This window comes from Papio anubis, chromosome 1, assembly GCF_008728515.1.
Source record: "Papio anubis isolate 15944 chromosome 1, Panubis1.0, whole genome shotgun sequence".
NCBI classification, from domain to species: domain Eukaryota; kingdom Metazoa; phylum Chordata; class Mammalia; order Primates; family Cercopithecidae; genus Papio; species Papio anubis.
In genome coordinates, this window is record NC_044976.1 from 136,648,643 (window position 1) to 136,670,704 (window position 22,062).

The window sequence follows — 22,062 nt, forward strand, 5'->3', positions numbered from 1 at the left end:
GCAAAAATTATCTCAAGATGGATTAAAGACTTGAATGTAAGACCTGAAACCATAGAATTCTAGAAAAAAACCTAGCAAAAACTCTTCTGGACATTGGTCTACACAAAGAATTTATGACTAAGACACTAAAGGCAAATGCAACAAAAACTAAAATAAATAAATGGAACCTAATTAAACTAAGAAGCTTCTGCACCGCAAAAGAAATAATAAACAGAGTACACAGACAACCTGTGAAAACAGAACGGGAGAAAACATTTGCAAACTATGCATCTGACAAAGGACTAATATCCATAATCTACAAGGAACTCAAATAAATTAGCAAGAAAAAACCAAAACCAAAACATTAAAAGGTGGGCAAATGACATCAACAGCCACTTCACAAAAGAAGAATAGAGTACTTTTACATTTGATAAGGACATATATTTCTAAGGCAACAAAAACCAATATTATGCAAAGTTTATTTGTATGTTTTAGGTGCATTTTTCAAGAAGGAAAATAGTTTATAGCTGCCCTTTATATCAAGAAAAGACTTAAAATTTGGTTATTTTAAAAATAAATATAATAATTTCTCATTTAGACAAGATTGGGCACTTTCAGGTGGTATGGCCATGGGCAGAATTTCTCATTTAAAAAAATGAATCTAGTTGTCAATACTTTTGAAAAATAAATATTTTCTTCTAAATAGAAAATAGGAATGGCTGATCATAGTAGAGAGATTGAATCAGTAATAAAGTGTCCCATTAAAGAAAAGCCCAAAATTGGAACGTTTATGCTGAATTCTACCAATCATTTAAAAGAGAACTAACACCACTCCTTCTCAAACTCTTCCAAAACATTGAAATGGAGGGAATACTGCCAAACTCATTTCACAAGGCCAGCATTATCCTAATACCAAAGCCAGAAAAGAACATTACAAGAACAGACAATTACAGACCAATATCCATGATGAACATAGATGCAAAAATCCTCAAAAGACTAATAAAACCAAATTCAATAGTACATTAAAAGGATTATTCATGTCGGGAGCAAGATGGCCGAATAGGAACAGCTCCAGCCTCCAGCTCCCAGAGCAAGCGACACAGAAGACGGGTGATTTCTGCATTTTCAACTAAGGTACCGGGTTCATCTCACTGGGGAGTGCCAGACAATCGGTGCTGGTCAGCTGGTGCAGCCTGACCAGCGAGAGTTGAAGCAGGGTGAGGCACTGCTTCACCTGGGAAGTGCAAGGGGGAAAGGAATCCCTTTTCCTAGCCAAGGGAAACTGACACACACAACACCTGGAAAATCGGGGAACTCCCACCCTACTACTGTGCTTTACCAAGGGTCTTAGCAAACAGCACACCAAGAGATTACATCCCACACCTGGCCCAGAGGGTCCCATACCCACGGAGTCTCCCTCATTGCTAGCACAGCAGTCTGAGATCTAACTGCAAGGTGGCAGTGAGGCTGGGGGAGGGGCACCCGCCATTGCTGAGGCTTAAATAGGTAAACAAAACCTCATGGAAGCTCGAACTTGGTGGAGACCACCACAGCTCAAGGAGGCCTGCCTGACTCTGTAGACTCCACCTCTGGGTGGAGTCTGACAGCTGTCTGACAGCTTTGAAGAGAGCAGTGGATCTCCCAGCACCGAGGTTGAGATCTGAGAATGGACAGACTGCCTGCTCAAGTGGGTCCCTGACCCCTGAGTAGCCTAACTGGGAGACATCCCCCACTAGGTGCAGACCAAGACCACACACCTCACATGGCAGGGTACACCCCTGAGAGGAAGCTTCCAGAGCAAGTATCAGACAGCAGCACTCGCTGTTCAGCAATATTTATCTTCTGCAGCCTCTGCTGCTGATACCCAGGCAAACAGGGTCTGGAGTGGACCTCAAGCAATCTCCAACAGACCTACAGCTGAGGGTCCTGACTGTTAGAAGGAAAACTAACAAACAGAAAGGACACCCACACCAAAACCCCATCAGCACATCACCAGCATCAAAGACTAAAGGCAGATAAAACCACAAAGATGGGGAAAAAGCAGTGCAGAAAAGCTGGAAATTCAAAAAATCACAGTGCATCTCCCCCTCCAAAGGAACGCAGCTCATCGCCAGAAACGGATCAAAGCTGGACAGAGAATGACTTTGACAAGTTGACAGGAGAAGGCTTCAGTCGATCAAACTTCTCAGAGCTAAAGAAGGAACTACGTAACCAGCACAAAGAAACTAAAAATCTTGAAAAAAGAATGGAAGAATGGATAACTAGAATAATCAATGCAGAGAAGGCCATAAACGACCTGACAGAGATAAAAATCATGACACGAGAAATACATGACAAATGCACAAGCTTCAGTAACCGACTCAATCAACTGGAAGAGTATCAGTGATTGAAGATCAAATGAATGAAATGAGGTGAGAAGAGAAGTCTAGAGAAAAAAAAAAGGAAAAAGAAATGAGCAAAGCCTCTAAGAAATATGAGATTATGTGAAAAGACCAAATCTAAGTCTGATTGGTGTGCCTGAAAGTGAGGGGGAAAATGAACCAAGTTGGAAAACACTCTGCAGGATATCATCCAGGAGAACTTCCCCAACCTAGTAAGGCAGGCCAACATTCAAATTCAGGAAATACATACACCACAAAGATACTCCTCGGGAAGAGCAACTCTAAGACACATAATTGTCAGATTCACCAAAGTTGAAATGAAGGAAAAAATGTTAAGGGCAGCCAGAGAGAAAGGTCGGGTTACCCACAAAGGGAAGCCCATCAGACTAACAGCAGATCTCTTGGCAGAAACTCTACAAGCCAGAAGACAGTGGGGGCCAATATTCAACATTCTTAAAGAAAAGAATTTTCAACCCAGAATTTCATATCCAGCTAAACTAAGTTTCATCAGTGAAGGAGAAATAAAACCCTTTACAGACAAGCATATGCTTAGAGATTTTGTCACCACCAGGCCTGCCCTACAAGAGACCCTGAAGGAAGCACTAAACATGGAAAGGAACAATCGGTACCAGCCATTGCAAAAACATGCCAAAATGTAAAGACTATCGATGCTAGGAAGAAATGGCATCAACTAATGAGCAAAATAACCAGCTAATATCACAATGACAGGATCAAGTTCACACATAACAATATTAACCTTAAATGTAAATGGACTAAATGGTCCAATTAAAAGACACAGACTGGCAAATTGGATAAAGAGTCAAGACCCATCAGTTTGCTGTATTCAGAAGACCCATCTCACATGCAGAGACACACATAGGCTCAAAATAAAGGGATAGAGGAAGATCTACCAAGTAAATGGAAAACAAACAAACAAAAAAAGCAGAGGTTACAATCCTAGTATCTGATAAAACAGACTTTAAACCATCAAAGATCAAAAGAGACAAGGCCATTACATAATGGTAAAGGGATCAATATATCAGGAAGAGCTAACTATCCTAAATATATATGCACCCAATACAGGAGCACCCAGATTCAGAAAGCATGTCCCTAGAGACTTACAAAGAGACTTAGACTCCCACACAATAATAATGGGAGACTTTAACACCCCACTGTCAACATTAGGACAGATCAACGAGACAGAAAAGCTAATGATATCCAGGAATTGAACTCAACTCTGTGTACCAAGGAACCTAATAGACATCTGCATCCACCCCAAATCAAACAGAATGTACATTCTTCTCAGCACCACATCACACGTATTCCAAAATTGACTGTTACATAGTTGGAAGCAAAGCACCTCAGCAAATGTGGTAAAAGAACAGAAATTATACCAAACTGTCTCTGTGACCACAGTGCAATCAAACCATAACTCAGGACTAAGAAAAATCAATCAAACCGCTCAACTACATGGAAACTGAACAACCTGCCCTCTAATGACTACTGGGTACATAACAAAATGAAGGCAGAAATAAAGATGTTCTTTTGAAACCAATGAGAACAAAGATAACATACCAGAATCCTGGGACACATTTAAAGCAGTGTGTAGACGGAAATTTATAGCACTAAATGCCCAGAAGAGAAAGCTGGAAAGATCTAAAACTGACACTCTAACATCACAATTAAAAGAACTAGAGAAGCAAGAGCAAACGTATTCAAAAGCTAGCAGAAGGCAAGAAATAACTAAGATCAGAGCAGACCTGAAGGAGTTAAGAGACACAAAACCCCTTCAAAAAAATCAACAATGAATCCAGGGAGCTGGTTTTTTGAAAAGATCAACAAAATTGATAGGATCGCTAAAGTGACTAATAAAGAAGAGAAGAGAGAAGAATCAAACAGGACATAATAAACAATGATAAAGGGGATATCACCACCGACCCCACAGAAATACAAACTACCATCAGAGAATACTATAAATGGCTCTATGCAAATAAACTAGAAAACGTAGAAGAAATGGATAATTTCCTGGACACATACACCCTTCAAGACTAAAAACCAGGAAGCTAGAAGTTGAATCCCTTGGAATAGACCAATAGCAGGCTCTGGAAATTGAGGCAATAACTAATAGCCTACCAACCAAAAAAGTCCAGGACCAGATGTAACGTCAATTCCCACCGAGGTACAAGGAGGAGCTGGTACTCATTCCTTCTGAAACTATTCCAATCACGAAAAAAAGAGGGAATCCTCCCTAACTCCATTTACGAGGCCAACATCATAATTGATACCAAAGCCTGGTAGAGACATTAACAAAAAAGCAGAATTTTAGACCAATATCCCTGATGAACATTGATGCAAAAATCCTCAATAAAAATACGGCAAACCGATTCCAGCAGCACATCAATAAGCTTATCCACCATGATCAAGTGGGGTTTCATCCCTGATGCAAGGTTGGTTCAACATGCAAATCAATAAAACTTAACTCAGCATATATAAAACAGAACCAAAGACAAAACCACATGATTATCTCAATTGATGCAGAAAAAGGCCTTTGACAAAATTCAACAGCCCTTCATGCTAAAACGCCAATAAATCTCGTATTGATGGAACATATCTCAAAAAATAATAAGACCTATTTATGACAAACCCACAGCCAATACTCACTGAATGGGCAAAACTGGAAGCATTCCCTTTGAAACGGGCATAGACACGGATGCCCTCTCTCACCACTCATTCAACATAGTGTTGCAGTTCTGGCTAGGGCAATCAGGCAAGAGAAAGAAATCAAAGGTGGTCTGCCAGAAAAGAAGAAGTCACCGTCCCTGTTTGCAGATGATGATTGTATATTTAGAAAACCCCCATCATCTCAGCCCCAAATCCTTTTAAGCTGATAAGCAACTTCAGCAAAGCCCTCAGGATACAAAAATTAATGTGCAAAAATCACAAGCATTCTTATACACCAGTAACAGACAAATAGACAAATCATGAATGAACTTCCATTCATAATTGTTTCAAAGAGAATAAAATACCTAGGGAATCCAACTTAAAAGTGATGGGGACCTTCAAGGAGAACTACAAACCGCTGCACAGTGGAAATAAAAGAGGACACAACTAAATGGAAGAACACATACCATGCTCTAAGTGGATAGGAAGAATCAATTATCGTGAAATGGTCATACTGCCCAAAGTAATTTATAGATTCAATGCTATCTCTATTGAAGTTACTAAATGACTTTCTTCACAGAATTGAAAAACTGCTTTAAAGTCTATATGGAACCAAAAGAGCCCTCGCGAGATGCTACAAGAGAACTTAAGCTAAAAGAATAAAGCTGGTGGGTACTCATGCCACCTGACTTCAAACTATACTACAAGGCTACAGTAACTTCAAAACAGCATGGTATTGTTACCAAAACAGATATATAGGCCAATGGAACAGAACAGAGTCCCTAGAAATAATATGACACATCAACAACCATCTGATCTTTGACAAACCTGACAAAACAAGAAATGGGGAAAGGATTCCCTATTTAATAAATGGTGCTAGGAAATTACAAATATAAGTAGAAAGCTGAAACCGATCCTTTCCTTTACTCCTTATATGAAAATTAAACTAAGATGGATTAGAGACTTTAAATGTTAGACCTTAAAACCAAAACCCTAGAAGAAAACCTAGGTAATACCATGGCATGAGCAGGTATGGGCAAGGACTTCATGTCTAAAACACCAAAAAGCAATGGCCACAAAAACAAAATTGACAAATGGGAATCTAATTAAACCAACGAGCTCTGCACAGCAAAAGAAACTACCATCAGAGGAACAGGCAACCTACAGAATGGGGAGAACATTTTTGCAATCTACCATCTGACAAAGGGCTACTATCCAGAACCTACAAAGTACTCAACAAATTCATGAGAAAATACAAACTACCCCATCAAAAGTGGGCAGTTGATATGAACAGACATTTCAAAAAAAAGAAGACATGCATACAACCAACAGATACATGAAAAATGCTCACTGGCCATCAGAGAAATGCAAATCAAAACCATCAAGGAGATACCATCTCACACCAGTTAGAATGGCAATCATTAAAAGTCAGGAAACAATAGGTGCAGGAGAGGATGTGGAGAAATAGGAACACTTTTACACTGTTGGTGGGATGGTAAAATGGTTCAACATTGTGGAAACAGTGTGGCGATTCCCGAAGGATCTAGAAGTAGAAAATACCATTTGACCCTAGCCATCCCATTACTGGGTATATACCAAATGTGATTATAAATCATGCTGCTATAAAGACACATGCAGCACACGATGTTTGCTATGCACTAATTCACAATAGCAAAGACTTGAATCAACCCAAACGTCCATCAGTGACAGACTGATTAAGAAATGTGGTACATATACACCATGGAATACTATGCAGCCATGTAAAAGGATGAGTTCAGGTCTTAGGGACATGGATGCAGCTGGAAACCATCATCTCAGGAAACTACTGCAAGAACAGAAAACCAAATACCACATGTTCTCACTCATAGGGTGGGAATTGAACAATGAGATTAGTTGGACTCTGGAAGGGTAACATCACACACTATTATGGGGAGGGGGTAGAGGGAGGGATGGCATTGGAGTTATACCTGATGGTCCAACCGGCCCACCCTCCACCGCCCACCATTGTGCACATGTACCCTAGAACTTAAAGTATAATAAAAAAAAAAGGGATTATTCATCATGATCAAGCGGGGATTTATCCCTAAGATAATTTCACGTATGATTCAACATGCACAAATCAATAAATGTTGTATTCCATATTAACAGAATGAAAGACAAAAACTATAAGGTCATCTTAATAAATACAGATGAAGCATTTGACAAAATTGAATACCTTTTCATAAAAAATTCTCAACAGCTTAGGTAGGTATAGAAGGAATGTACTTCAACACAATAAAGGGCCAAGTATGATACATCACGGCTAACATCATACTCAGTGGTCCAAAGCTGAAAGCTATTCCTCTATGATCAGGAACCAGACAAGGATACCCACTCTCACTACTTCTTTTCAACATAGGACTGGAAGTCCTAGCCAAAGCAATTAGGCAAGGAAAGAAATAAAAGACATCAGAATAGGAAAAGAAGAAGTGAAATTGTCTATTTGCTGATGACATGATCTTATTAATAGAGACCCTAAAGATGTCACCAAAAGACTGTTAGAACTGATCAATGAATGCAATAAAGTTGTAAGATACAAACTCAATATACAAAAATTAGTCACATTTCTATAAGCCAACAATGAACTACCTGAAAAAGAAAGAAAGAAAACAATTCCATTTACAATACTGCTACAAAAGATAATTAAAAGAGTACTTAAGAGTAAATATAACCAAAAGGTGAAAATTCTGTATATTGAAAACTATAAAACATTGAGGAAATAAATTTAACAAAACACAAATAAGTGGAAAGATATCCTGTGTTCATGGATTGAAAGAATTAGTATTGTTAAAATGTCCATACTACCCAAAGTGAGCTACAGATTCAATGCAATCTCTACCAAAATTCCAACATATTTTTCATTTTGCCAGTGGAACCACAAAGATCCTGAATAGCTAAAGCAATCTTGAGGGGAAAAAATAAAAAATAAAAGAAGCTTGTGGCATCACACTACCTGATTTCAAAATATACTACAAAGCTATAGTAATCAAAACAACATGGCATTGGCATAATAACCAACACACTGACCAATGAAACAGGATAGAGGTCCCAGAAATAAACCCATACACTTACAATCAATTGCTTTGGCTATTCTGCAGTCCTGTGTTCATTGCAGGATTATTCACAACAGACAAGATATGGGCTCACCCTGTGTTCAGTGACTGAATGAATTTTTTTTTTTTTTGAGATGGAGTCTTGCTCTGTTGCCCAGGCTGGAGTGCAATGGTGCAATCTTGGCTCACTGCAACCTCCACCTCCTGGGTTCAAGTGATTCTCCTGCCTCAGCCTCCCTAGTAGCTGGGATTACAGGTGCCCGCCACCACGCCCAGTTAATCTTTTGTATTTTTAGTGGAGATGGGGTTTCGCCATGTTGGCCAGGCTGGTCTCAAACTCCTGACCTCAGGTGATCCACCTGCCTCTGCCTCCTAAAGTTCTGGGATTACAGGCGTGAAACACTGTGCCCAGCCTGAATGGATTTTTAAAATGTGGTGTGTATGTGTGTGTGTGTATATATATATATAGAATGGAATACTATTCAGTCTTTTCAAAGAAGGAAATCCTGTCATTTAAATGGATTTTTAAAAATGTGGTGCATATATATACATATTCCATTATATATACAATGAAATACTATTCAGTGTCTAAAAAGAAGGAAATTCTGTCATTTGTAACAACATGGATGAACCTGAAGGACATTATGCTAGTGAAATAAGCCAGGCACAGAAAGACAAATACTACCTTATATGTGGATTCTAAACAAGTCTATCTCATAGAAGCAGAGGGTAGACTAGTGGTTGCCAGGGGCTACAGGTGAGGTGGGAAGGAATGGGGAGATGTTGGTCAAAGGGTACAAAATTTCAGTTAGACAGGCGGAATAAGAATTTGACATTTATTGCACAGCATGGTGACCGTAGTTAATAATGTGTTGGATATTTCAAAATTCCTAAAAAAATAGATTTTAATTGTTCTCACTAAAAAACCTTAAGTATGTGAGGTAATGGTATGCTAATTACATGATATAATCATTCCTCAATATGTATACACATCAAAACATCACATTGTACTCCATAAATACATACAATTATCATTTGTCAATTAAAAATAATAGTTTAAACTGAAAAAATAAAAGATAAATCAGGAAAAAAAGGATTTTCTTCTTATCTCCTCTTTTGAATTATTCCACATTGTTACATAACAGATTTGCTTTTTTTTTGTAAAAATAGGCACATTTATATATTAAAGCACACTTTTAAAAATCAGACAAATCAAATTTAGAAGTTAATATATACAACCTTGATTTTTTAGTTTCACTATACAATAGGGTATCTCCTAAAATTGAACCATGTTTTATGTCAAATGCTCCTGGACCCTCTAACTTTTCAAGCATTTGATTAATGGCAGCAGTTTTCCCAACACCAGATTCTCCTAAGGGAAAAAATACATAAGGTTAGATGTATATGCAAGAAAATGATACATGTTAACACATTAAAATGAACCAATAACATTCTCCCTCAATTGAAAATTACATAAAAAGTGTGTTTTTGTTCTTGCTTTTTAAAAAAATGTGGTTGAGTGGTTAAATGAGGAAGCTAATATAAAACCTTCTCAAATTATTTGAATTATTTACATTTCTTGCAAAAGAATAGACTGAGTTAATTATTATTTTTATCTAATGTTCACACTAATCCTTTTGCACAGAACTACAACATGAAACATAATTCGTTAAAAATTTCTGCCAACACAATTTGAGTAAGAAATTTGATGATAAACTTTTTGTTGAATCAGAGTAGGGACTGTAATGATTTTACAATTCATTAAGTATTAAAGTAAAGATAAGTATTTTCTTAGACAAAATTAGAGGCAAGGTATGTGTTATCTGAGAGTTACATTGCCTGAATTCTTTGAATACGGAACTGGGAAAATGATACTATTGCCTCTGGTGCTATGCAACACAAGTTAGAGAATTAGAGAATTGGAAAAGGTAATTGATGGGTTGGCATATGCATTAAAAGAGAGTAGGAGCTGTATTGAATTACTCTTTTGATAATGGTAAAAGATAGAAAAATCTTCATATTGGATTGGGGAATCCCATTGAGTGTGTACATGTCAGTATACCAATCAATGTTACCAATAAGAACCTCAGCCCACAGGCTACAGAGGCCAAACACATATTATTAATACAATAGCTCTACTTCTAGCATTTCTCCTGCAGGTAATGAAAAGATGAAAAAGATTTATAATGTCCTATTTTGGAAAATATGTGGAAAAATGGGTGCTCATACACTGCTGGTAAGAATATAAATTAATATAGTAACCAGAACTTTTCAGGGTATATATTTTTCCCACTTACAAAATAAGATAGTTAGACCAAATATCTGTAAACCTTTTTCTAACTCTGAAATTCTCCTTCTATTAAATATTTGTAATACCTGTGAGAAGTACAGGGCAGGAATTCTTTAAAAGAAGGCTCATGAGAAAAGAAAGGCATGTTGTGTCTCTGGTAGCAGTATAATTAATGCATTCTCCACATTCTGTTATCTTCAAGAAGTTTTCACCAGATCTTTGAAGATTAGTTAGTAATGAAGTTCCTAAGTTAAAATTTTAAAAAAAGTTTCAAATGACCTAGAAAGCACTATTCACCTAATTTTTTTTTTTTAATCGTTAGAATTATTTTATTTTCATTAATTGTACATATGAAAGAAGGAATATGGATGGTAGGGAATGGGGAGGCTGGCATGGATCACGAATGGAAGGGGGCTATGCCTGTAGTCCCAGCTACTCGGGAGGCTGAGGCAGGTGAATGGCCTGAGCCCAGGAGGCGGAGCTTGCAGTTAGCCGAGATTGTGCCATTGCACTCCAGCCTGGGCGGCTGGCAGAGGAGACTCTGTCTCAAAAAAAAAAAAAAAAAAAAAAAAAAAAAAAAGAAAAAAGAAAAGAAAGAAAGGAAGAAAGAAAAGTACATGGCTATGCAGAAATAAAATATGTTAAGATTTGTTTCAGGAAAATGTAATCATGTCACAATATAGTCAATCATAAAAATTCATTAGTTCATTACTCTTAAAAGTCTTCTTATTCTGAGAAAACTCCATTGATTATGTCCAGGAGTTCCAAAATATCATATGTATTGAAGAAACAGTCATTTCCACTAAGTTAAAGTCATTCTGCAAGTCACTTTCATCACCACTTTCATCACCACAGAGGACACTAGAGGCAATTTTAGCTGCTCGACAGAAATTCATGGATTTCCACATTATGGCAGTTTTCCAGTGGTGGATGCCCTAACCCTGGAGAGGTCAAAGCAGTGACACAGTCCATGGTGGACTGGATGTATTCACCTAATCTTTCAGGTCCTCAAAACAATAATTTCTGGAAAAGTCTGCACATTACAAAACAATTTAAACATACACAAATAAGCCAAAATTTTACAAGTGCCTGGGGATCTCTGCTGATCTCATAAATTATCCCTCACTCATACTCTTTCTGACTTTTTGATGTGGACAGTTATTGCTATCAACTTTCCTCTGAAAATGCGTTAGTTGTGTCCCAGAGAATCTGTCTCTACCTAATTTTTTTTTTTTTTAAATAGCAAATGGGCTCCTTTACTTTGATTTGTAAAGGCCCTTTATATATTAAGGAAATTAGTTCTTGTAATTTGCTTGGTGTTTTATGTAAGTACTCTATTATATTTGACTGAGCTATTCTGTCCTCATTATTTCCTGGCTACTCTTACTCTCTTACTTAACATTTCTGTATGGAATTTGGAATCAGCTTCTTTAGTCCTCACCACACCTATAGTGTGGTATGTTTATTGGAATTATCTTTACTTCATGGATTAATTTAGGAAGAATTAACCCGTTTAGGATGATAACTTTTGTCCAAGAACATGGCATGCTTTTTTATTTCTATGTCTCAGGAATGTTTCCAAGTTTACTTCATATCGATTTTGCATTTTTCTCATTAAACTTAGTTTTCTGTATTTCATCTTCTAAAAAATTTTGCTTTTGCCATTTTATTTTTTTTTATGCTTTTAAAATTTTCTTATTTTATTTATTTATTTTCTTACCCAATCCTGCTGCAGTTGAGCCCAAATCCATCCCACAGAAGCAATGCCAATCTTGTAATGTTCACTTCAGGCTGCCTACCTTACTCCAGCAGCCACTGCGGTAACTTCTGGATGACCAACGCATGGGCACTAATTCTCTCTGTTTTTGACACTTTAAATAAGATCTTTTCTTTAATTGTTTATCTTGTAACTGGTTGTTGTTTGTATATATGTGGAATCATTATTTTTATATATTGTTTGGTAATTAGACTAAAACTAAATTCTCTTATTGCTTATAGTAGTTTTAAGTTGATCCTTTGGTTTTCCAGATATTTTATTATAACTTCTGCAAATAATTAAAATTTAACCACTTATTTTCCAAATTTCTATCTCTAATTCCTCTTTTTAATTGCATTGGCTTGTATATACAAAACAGCATTGAGTTAAAAATTGGATTTTAATGGTAATGCTTCAAGTATTTCCCCTTAAGTAGACTCTGCTGTTGTTATCAAACTTTTAACTTCTGTTGTATTTTTTATTTCTAGAAGGTCTCCTTGGTTCTTTTTCAAATTGTGTCAGTTTTTAATAGTTTCTCATGCATTTCTGGTATTTTCTATCTTTCTTTTTAATTCTTTAAAAATGGTAAGCGTGGCTGTCTGAGAATATATATCTTTATTCTAGTCATCCAAGTCTCATTAATTTGTGGCTGCAATCTTGTTTCTGCTAATTATCCTTAAAGGGGCATTACATTTGAAAATATTATTTGTAGGAATAATATAAATTGTAGTATAATAGTTCCACTCTATAGAAAGTATGTTCATTGGCTTCTAACTGGATGCTGGGAGACTACTCAGGGATTCCCTTAATCCCAATTCAAGACTGGAGGTTCCTTAGATGTAGGATAACATATCTGGCCTCTGATTATGGGTACCTGGATATGTAAGGGCTGGTTTAATCCAGTTCACCTTCACATAGAGAGTCTAGCTCTTCATTAACCCAGATTAAATTATATGTGTATGTGTATATGAGAAAGAGTGGAAGGAAGGAAGCTTTGATTTCTGTCATCCTTAATCCTTGAATAGCAAACCTAATGGCACAATGAGTTGATTGATTCAATCAAAATCTCATGTAATTCTTTAAATGGATATTGTAGCCTCAATAATTTCTATAAAGGACAATTTTCAGCACTCCTAGTTGTGGATTGAACATTACTACAAAATTCACATTTAAACTCCTCAAACATTAGTAGAAATCAAAATAAAACACACAAATCTTAATCTGCAAGCAAATGTTTCCTTCCAATAACTACCACCCCATGATAGCAAGAAAGAGAATTCTGTGTCATGGTCTGTCACGTCAGTACTCAATACTGGTATTTATATATCAACATCTTATAAACCCTTAGAGTACAGATTCCAGAAGAGAGAGTCTGAATTTTTTCCCCTTTCAGTTAGTTCCCAGTGCAAACAACTACACCAAAAGATCTTGTCTAAACATAGTTCTGACCACTTTATTCTTTGTTTTCTATACTCAGTAGTCGTTACCACGAGGCCATTTGAAATGATAGGTTTGGGTGGGTAGGCAATACCTCAATTTGCCCTTTGTTGTTAAGTTGGCTACCTAGTAGACAGCATCCAATGTGAGGCTCTGGAGAAAAACTTAGGTCCACAGTCTTCCTTTTGATGTTTGGGGGATAGAAACAGTTAACATTTTTGAAACTATGAGAGCCCAGTATGCCGGACTCTCAGTTTTAGATTGTAGGCTTCAGGTAGAGAGAGTCTCCTTTGCCTGAGCTCTATTATCTTTCATTTTTGCTTAAAAACGAGTTAGCTTTTATGTAAATTCATCCCTCTCTTATTGAAATTCAGGAAAAGTGACAAAAAGTAGCCAATTCACACCAACGTTTTGATCTTCCAGCCATTTTCCCTAGAGTTACAGCACATGGTCTGTCTCCCAGATATCACAGCTAACAATGTTGCCAATTTTTTGGCCATGGCAGATAAAGGATTACCTGTATTCATCTGCAACACTGTGTCTTCATTGCCCAGCATCTGACTTTTAAGTCAATGTCAGGTATTTCAGGATTCTTTATGTGATTGTGTCATTTCTAGCTACTGAAATGTGTATGTGTGTATATATATATATATATATATATATATTTATATATAATTATACTTTAAGTTCTACGGTACATGTGCACAACATGCAGGTTTGTTACATATGTATACATGTGCCATGTTGGTGTGCTGCACCCATTAACTCATCATTTACATTAGGTATATCTCCTAATGCTATCCCTACCCCCTACCCCCTCCCCACAATAGGACCCAGTGTGTGATGCTCCCCTTCCTGTATCCAAGTGATCTCATTGTTCAATTCGCACCTATGAGTGAGAACATGCAGTATTTGGTTTTCTGTTCTTGTGATAGTTTCCTGAGAAGGATAGTTTCCCGCTGCATCTATGTTCCTACAAAGAACACGAACTCATCCTTTTTTATGGCTGCATAGTATTCCATGGTGTATATGTGCCACATTTTCTTAATCCAGTCTGTCACTGATGGACATTTGGGTTGATTCCAAGTCTTTGCTATTGTGACTAGTGCCGCAATAAACATACGTGTGCATGTGTCTTTATAGCAGCATGACTTATAATCCTTTGGGTATATCCACAGTAATGGGATGGCTGAGTCAAATGGTATTTCTAGTTCTAGATCCTTGAGGAATCACCACACTGTTTTCCACAATGGTTGACCTAGTTTACGGTTCCACCAACAGTGTAAAAGTGTTCCTATTTCTCCACATCCTCTCCAGCACCTGTTGTTTTCTGATTTTTCAATGATTGCCATTCTAACTGGTGTGAGATGGTATCTCATTGTGGTTTTGATTTGCATTTCTCTGATGGCTAGTGATGATGAGCATTTTTTCATGTATCTGTTGGCTGTATGAATGTCTTCTTTTGAGAAATGTCTGTTCATATCCTTTGCCCACTTTTTGATGGGGTTGTTTGTTTTTTTCTTGTAAATTTGTTTGAGTACTTTGTAGGTTCTGAATATTAGCCCTTTGTCAGATGAGTAGATTGCAAAAATTTTCTCCCATTCTGTAGGTTGCCTGTTCACTCTGATGGTAGTTTCTTTTGCTGTGCAGAAGCTCGTTAGTTTAATTAGATCCCATTCGTCAATTTTGGCTTTTGTGGCCGTTGCTTTTGGTGTTTTAGACATGAAGTCCTTGCCCATGCCTATGTCCTGCATGGTATTACCTAGGTTTTCTTCTAGGGTTTTTATGGTTTTAGGTCTAACATTTAAGTCTCTAATCCATCTTGATTTAATTTTCATATAAGGAGTAAGGAAAGGATCCAGTTTCAGCTTTCTACTTATGGCTAGCCATTTTCCCAGCACCATTTATTAAATAGGGAATCCTTTCCCCATTTCTTGTTTTTGTCAGGTTTGTCAAAGATCAGATGGCTGTAGATGTGTCATATTATTTCTGAGGGCTCTGTTCTGTTCCATAGGTCTATATCTCAGTTTTGTTACCAGTACCATGCTGTTTTGGTTACTGTAGCCTTGTAGTGTAGTTTGAAGTCAGGTAGCGTGATGCCTCCAGCTTTGTTCTTTTGGCTTAGGATTGTCTTGGCAATGTGGGGTCTTTTTGGTTCCATGTGAGCTTTAAAGCAGTTTTTTCCAATTCTGTGAAGAAAGTCATTGGTAGCTTCATGGGGATGGCATTGAATCTATAAATTACCTTGGGCAGTATAGCCATTTTCACAATATTGATTCTTCCTATCCATGAGCATGGAATGTTCTTCCATTTGATCATGTCCTCTTTTATTTCACTGAGCAGTGGTTTGTAGTTCCCCTTGAAGAGGTCCTTTACATCCCTTTTAAGTTGGATTCCTAGGTATTTTATTCTCTTTGGAGCTATTGTGAATGGCAGTTCATTCATGATTGGCTCTCTGTTTGTCTGTTACTGGTGTATAAGAATGCTTGTGATATTCGCACATTGATTTTTGTATCCTGAGACTTTGCTGAAGTTGCTTATCAGCTTAAGGAGATTTGGGGCTGAGACAATGGGGTTTTCTAAATATACAATCATGTAATCTGTAAACAGGGACAATTTGACTTCTTCTTTTGCTAACTGAATACCCTTGATTTCTTTCTCTTGCCTGATTGCCCTAGCCAGAACTTCCAACACTATAGTGAACAGGAGTGGTGAGAGAGTTTCTTGCTAGCAACAGTGGACTTTACATTTGACATGTTTTTGCAATGGCTGGTACTCGTTGTTCCTTTCCATGTTTAGTGCTTCCTTCAGGATCTCTTGTAGGGCAGGCCTGGTGGTGACAAAATCTCTAAGCATATGCTTGTCTGTAAAGGGTTTTATTTCTCCTTCACTGATGAAACTTAGTTTGGCTGGATATGAAATTCTGGGTTGAAAATTCTTTTCTTAAAGAATGTTGAATATTGGGCCCCACTCTCTTCTTGCTTGTAGAGTTTCTGCCGAGAGATCTGCTGTTAGTCTGATGGGCTTCCCTTTGTGGGTAACCCGACCTTTCTCTCTGGCTGCCCTTAACATTTTTTCCTTCATTTCAACTTTGGTGAATCTGACAATTATGTGTCTTAGAGTTGCTCTTCCCGAGGAGTATCTTTGTGGTGTATGTATTTCCTGAATTTGAATGTTGGCCTGCCTTACTAGGTTGGGGAAGTTCTCCTGGATGATATCCTGCAGAGTGTTTTCCAACTTGGTTCCATTTTCCCCCTCACTTTCAGGCACACCAATCAGACCTAGATTTGGATTTTTTCACATAATCCCATACTTCTTGGAGGCTTTGTTCATTTCTTTTTACTCTCTTTTCTCTACACTTCTCTTTTTGCTTCACTTCATTCATTTGATCTTCAATCATTGACACTCTTTCTTCCAGTTGATTGAGTTGGTTACTGAAGCTTGTGCATTTGTCACATATTTCTCGTGTTATGGTTTTTATCTCTATCAGTTCTTTTGAGGTCTTCTCTGCATTGATTATTCTAGTTATCCATCCATCCATTCTTTTTTCAAGGTTTTTAGTTTCTTTGCGCTGGTTACATAGTTCCTCTTTAGCTCTGAGAAGTTTGATCGATTGAAGCCTTCTCCTCTCAACTCGTCAAAGTCATTCTCCGTCCAGTTTTGTTCCGTTGCTGGTGATGAGCTGCATTCCTTTGGAGGGGGAGATGCACTCTGATTTTTTGAATTTCCAGCTTTTCTGCGCTGCTTTTTCCCCATCTTTTTGGTTTTATCTGCCTTTGGTTTTTGATGATGGTGATGTACTGATGGGGTTTTGGTGTGGGTGTCCTTTTTATTTGTTAGTTTTCCTTCTAACAGTCAGGACCCTCAGCTGTAGGTCTGTTGGAGTTTGCTAGAGGTCCACTCCAGACCCTGTTTGCCTGGGTATCAGCAGTGGAGGCTGCAGAATATAGAATATTGCTGCACGGCGAGTGTTGCTGTCTGATTCTTGCTCTGGAAGCTTCGTCTCAGGAGTGTACCCCACCCTGTGAGGTGTGAGGTGTCAGTCTGCACCTAGTGGAGGATGTCTCCCAGTTAGGCTACTCAGGGGTCAGGGACCCACTTGAGCAGGCAGTCTGTCCATTCTCAGATCTCAACCTCGGTGCTGGGAGATCCACTGCTCTCTTCAAAGCTGTCAGACAGGAGCATTTACCTCTACCGCGGTTTCTGCTGCTTTTTGTTTAGGTATGCCCTGTCCCCAGAGCTGAAATGTATATTAATTATGATACAAGTTCTGTCTGCTTTAACAAATATCCAAATATAACCATAGCTTTTAAAGGTGGAATTTGATTCCTCTCTTACGTGACAGCCCATGGTCTATATGTCAGCTCCACAGTGTTAGGAATCCAGGATTCTTTTATCTTTTTTTCCTGCCATCCTTAGCCTGCACTTTCCATATCTAGGTTCTTGGTGGTTGCTTTAGGTCTCACTACCACATCTCAGGAGCAAGAAGGGGGAGAAAAAATTGGATAATATGTGTACATTCCTTTCTTTTGATTGTACAATCTGGAATTTGCATGATTCACCTCTAGTCACATCCTGCTGTCTACAACCTGGTCACATAACCACACCTCTCTACAAGGGAGGTTTAGCCGAATGATGAAGTGGCTACATGAATCTTCCAATGATAGAGAAACAGGAAAGAATAGAGATGGGAGTGACAAGCAGCAGTGAATGCCACACAGGGTATTGATGCAAGAGGTAACATTAATATTTAACTTTTTCATCATTTTCCTTTATATTTTCCTACCTTGCTATTAAAGAAAGAACCACTTACATGTTTCTCTATAATCCCACACAACAAACAGTTAGGCAAGCACATTAGAAAATAGATTGATTAATATGTCTGGAATGAATAAAGAAATTAATGAATGTTGGGTGACCTTCAAAACACATCTTCTGATAATAATACATTAGGATTACTCTTTATAAGTAAAGAAGTATAAGAAAAAAAATCCTACTCAACCAGAAAAGGAGACTTTTGAAGTACATCAAGGATGTGCAAACAATTTATCATATTGTGGTTTACCATTAAAAAAATTACATGGTGACATTTAAATTCTTGTTACACGTTTGGGTTTGAAAGCCAGGGAATGTTTTGGCTACTTTTAAGCTCTTTGCCTACAATTAAAGTAAGTGGCAACCAGAGGAAGTAATGTTTTAGATTTGGAGAAAACAGCTCTGGTTTCCCATGTGAGTGGTATACAAAGATGTGGAGTCACATGCTAATGATATTCAGTTATACTTTTCTATATAGTGGTAAAAAGCTAAGGCTCTGAGTCAGTATCAGCACTAACATATGAAATACAATTCACAGCTTGTAAACAAATATGATTGCCCATGAATATTTATTGTAACAAAATATTGAATAAAATGGTCTTGGCATTTCCAACGAAAATAAATGTAGAGTTAAAACTCTCTGGATGCTTTAGCATTCTGATAGCTCTGGTTGTTTGCTGTCAAAAGTTCCTATAACCAACTCTGAAATTCTTTTATGAGAGAAATCTGACTTCAAAGCAATTCGATTTGTATTTATTAAATTTCTAATATTTGCAAGAACTCTAAAGAGGCTTGATTATTAGATTCCTGCCTCTGCTTCAAATGTCTACCAAGCTGTAAAAGTGCAACAAGTTTCTTTTTTCTGACATCTGTAGATGCAGAAGATTGGGAATAAAAACAATTTAGCATATATGGATATTTGTGAAACTATGATTATTCTTTTCTAATTAGCATTTTCATTTATAATGAAGTGTAAGTTTTCACATAAATGTTTTTCACATTTTACAAGTAGTCCTTTCCATTTTCTTGTCTCAATAATTACAGCTAATTGAAATAGATAGTGCTCCTAGGAAGACTTTCAGTGTGCTACAGTTTTGCAATGTGCATTTGATTCAATAAAATATATTCTAAATTTCTCAGAAAGTAATATTCAAAGGTTATGTTTTTAAAGATGTATTTTATAAACATAGATCTAAACTAGTCTCTACACAAACTTATATTAATCCTCAAAGTTGCTGGTATAATTACTTTTATAAATAGAGTATTCCCAATTTTCTAAAGTTACAAGTATGATTCTTATAATTATTCTTACCTCTTTGAATTAGTGTCTGATCATTAGGAACTAACTCTGACCAAGGTATGAATTCACATTGCTCTATATCCACAAAATATCCAAAGATAGAACATTCACCAGTTGGTAGGTTGATGCCTACAACCGAAAATGATAAATTCAACTAAGAAAGGGGTTCAGTTATGGAATGTTTCACTAACCATGAAAACTCTCTCTGAAAGATTTGATTATTGAACCAGAAATAATAATCATTCACAAAGGTTATATCCAACTATATAAAATAGGCCTGTTTCCCCCCAATCTTCAATGTATAAAAGTGAAGTTTTATTAACTTCTTGTCCTCTTTATACCCAGAAAGCAAGGTGAAATATGATCTGACATTCCTTGAAATCTTACCCCAAAGTTTTGATTATTATCATGTGTTTGGATGCAGTTAAATGCCAGTAACATACTGATTGTGGTCAAACCAATATATCAGAGAACTTTGTTATTTGTAAATCACACTTATCTTTCTATTATAAAAGTAATACATTTTCTTAGAAAATTCTTAAAATATAGAATAATAAAAGTAAACTAATTTAGCCATGGATTCACCATAAGGTAATAACAATATTAATATTTCACATATTCTTACTTACCGCTTGAATGGTAAATAAATCTTTGAAAAAGTGTGTCTGTAAATTTTTTTACCATTCTAAAAATAAATTGTGTTTTCTTATTATTGTGCTTTAAGAGTTCTTTATCTATTCTGGATATATCTTTGTTTGATATGTAATTTATATATGTTCTGTGAATCTGTGGCTTATCTTTCTATTACTTATTGTTATTCTCTTAATGGTATGTTCTTCAGAGCAAATGTTTTAATTAAATTTTTTTCTCTTATGGATTATGCTTTCAGTGTTGTGCATAAGAACTCCTTGTCTACCTGAAGGACACAAAGGATTTTTTCTTGTCCTTCTTAAGAATTTTATAATTTAGACCAGACGTGGTGGCTTATGCCTGTAATCCCTGCCCTTTGGTAGGCCAAGGTGGGCAGATCACTTGAGGTCAGGAGTTTGAGACCAGCCTGGCCAACATAGTGGAACCCCGTCTCTACTGAAAATACAAAACTTAGCCGGGTGTGGTAACAGCTGCCTGTAATCCCAGCTACTTGGGAAGCTGAGGCAGGAAAATCACTTGAACCTGGGAGGTGGAAGTTGCAGTGAGCTGAGATCACTATAGCCTAGGTGACAAGAGCAAGACTCCACCTCAAAAAAAAGTTTATATATTTACAATTTATATTTAGGCCTATCATCCATTTTAGTGTATAATATTAGTCTGTCAAATTCCTTTTTTTAAACATATAAATGTTCGGTTGGTCCAGTACTATTTACTGAAAAGACTATTCTATTAGTTAGCCTGGCCTGCCATAACAAAATACCATAGACTGGGTGGCTTGAACAACAGAAATATATCACCCCAAGGCAAGGTATCAGATAGCCAGGGATGGCCTGTTCCCCAGAACTTGCTGAAATTATTCAAACTAGCCAATCCCAAGCCCATTTACACTGCCTCATTCCTTCCTGCAGAAATCACAATAAAGGTACTTCCCCACAGTTCCTCTTTCTCCCTCTGCCTTGGGACTGATCCCAGTGCTTCCCTCTTGAGTTGCCCAATGTGTCATGTTCTTTCTCTTCAGGCACCTGTGAGTATAACAAAACTGTAAAACCTTTTCCAGTTCCCTTTTCTTGAACTGAGTCTGGCCTCACCATACCTCACCCAAAGGAATATGGTAAAAACAGCATGCCACATACAATCTCTGTTGTACATTCTCCTTTATTTTCCTTTACAAATCCCTTAAAAATATAAAAATCATTCTTAGCTTACAGGCTGTACAGAAGTAGGCTACAAGCTGGAATTGCCTTACAGGCTGTAGTATGCTAATCCCTGGTTTAACTAAGTGTCCATGCCTTTATTATATATCATTAGTCATTAGAGAAATGCAGATTAAAAACACAGTGAGGTACGCTTCATACCCACTGGAACAGCTACACTAAACGAGAAAGACAATGACAAATTGCCTCCAAATGTTGGGGAGGATTTGGAGAACAGGAACCCTAACATATTGTTGGTGGGAACGTAGACTAGTGCTGTCATTTTGGAAAAAAGTTTGGTTAAAAAATTAAACCTAAAACTACCACAATATGACCCAGTAATTCTTGTCTTAGGCATCTATCCAAGAGAAATGAAAACATATGTCCATAGAAAGACTTGCATATGATGCATAAAAGCATTATCCATAATAGCTCAAAACTTTAAACAATCTAAATGTCCACCAACTCGTAAATGGATAGGCAAGATGTGATATATTCACAGAATGG

General features: G+C 37.1%; 1 protein-coding gene across 1 annotated transcript in view; it reads right to left on the bottom strand.

The window, feature by feature from the left end:
- LOC101017895 (dynein heavy chain 14, axonemal) overlaps window positions 1–22,062 on the bottom strand; it is a 294,249-nt gene that overhangs the window by 151,411 nt on the left and 120,776 nt on the right. The window contains exons 13-15 of the mRNA XM_031655372.1: window positions 19,724–19,840; window positions 10,490–10,648; window positions 9,353–9,485 (exon numbers count right to left, since the gene is read on the bottom strand). Coding sequence (XP_031511232.1) covers window positions 9,353–9,485; window positions 10,490–10,648; window positions 19,724–19,840 — 409 coding nt within the window. The remainder of the gene's footprint in view (window positions 1–9,352; window positions 9,486–10,489; window positions 10,649–19,723; window positions 19,841–22,062) is intronic.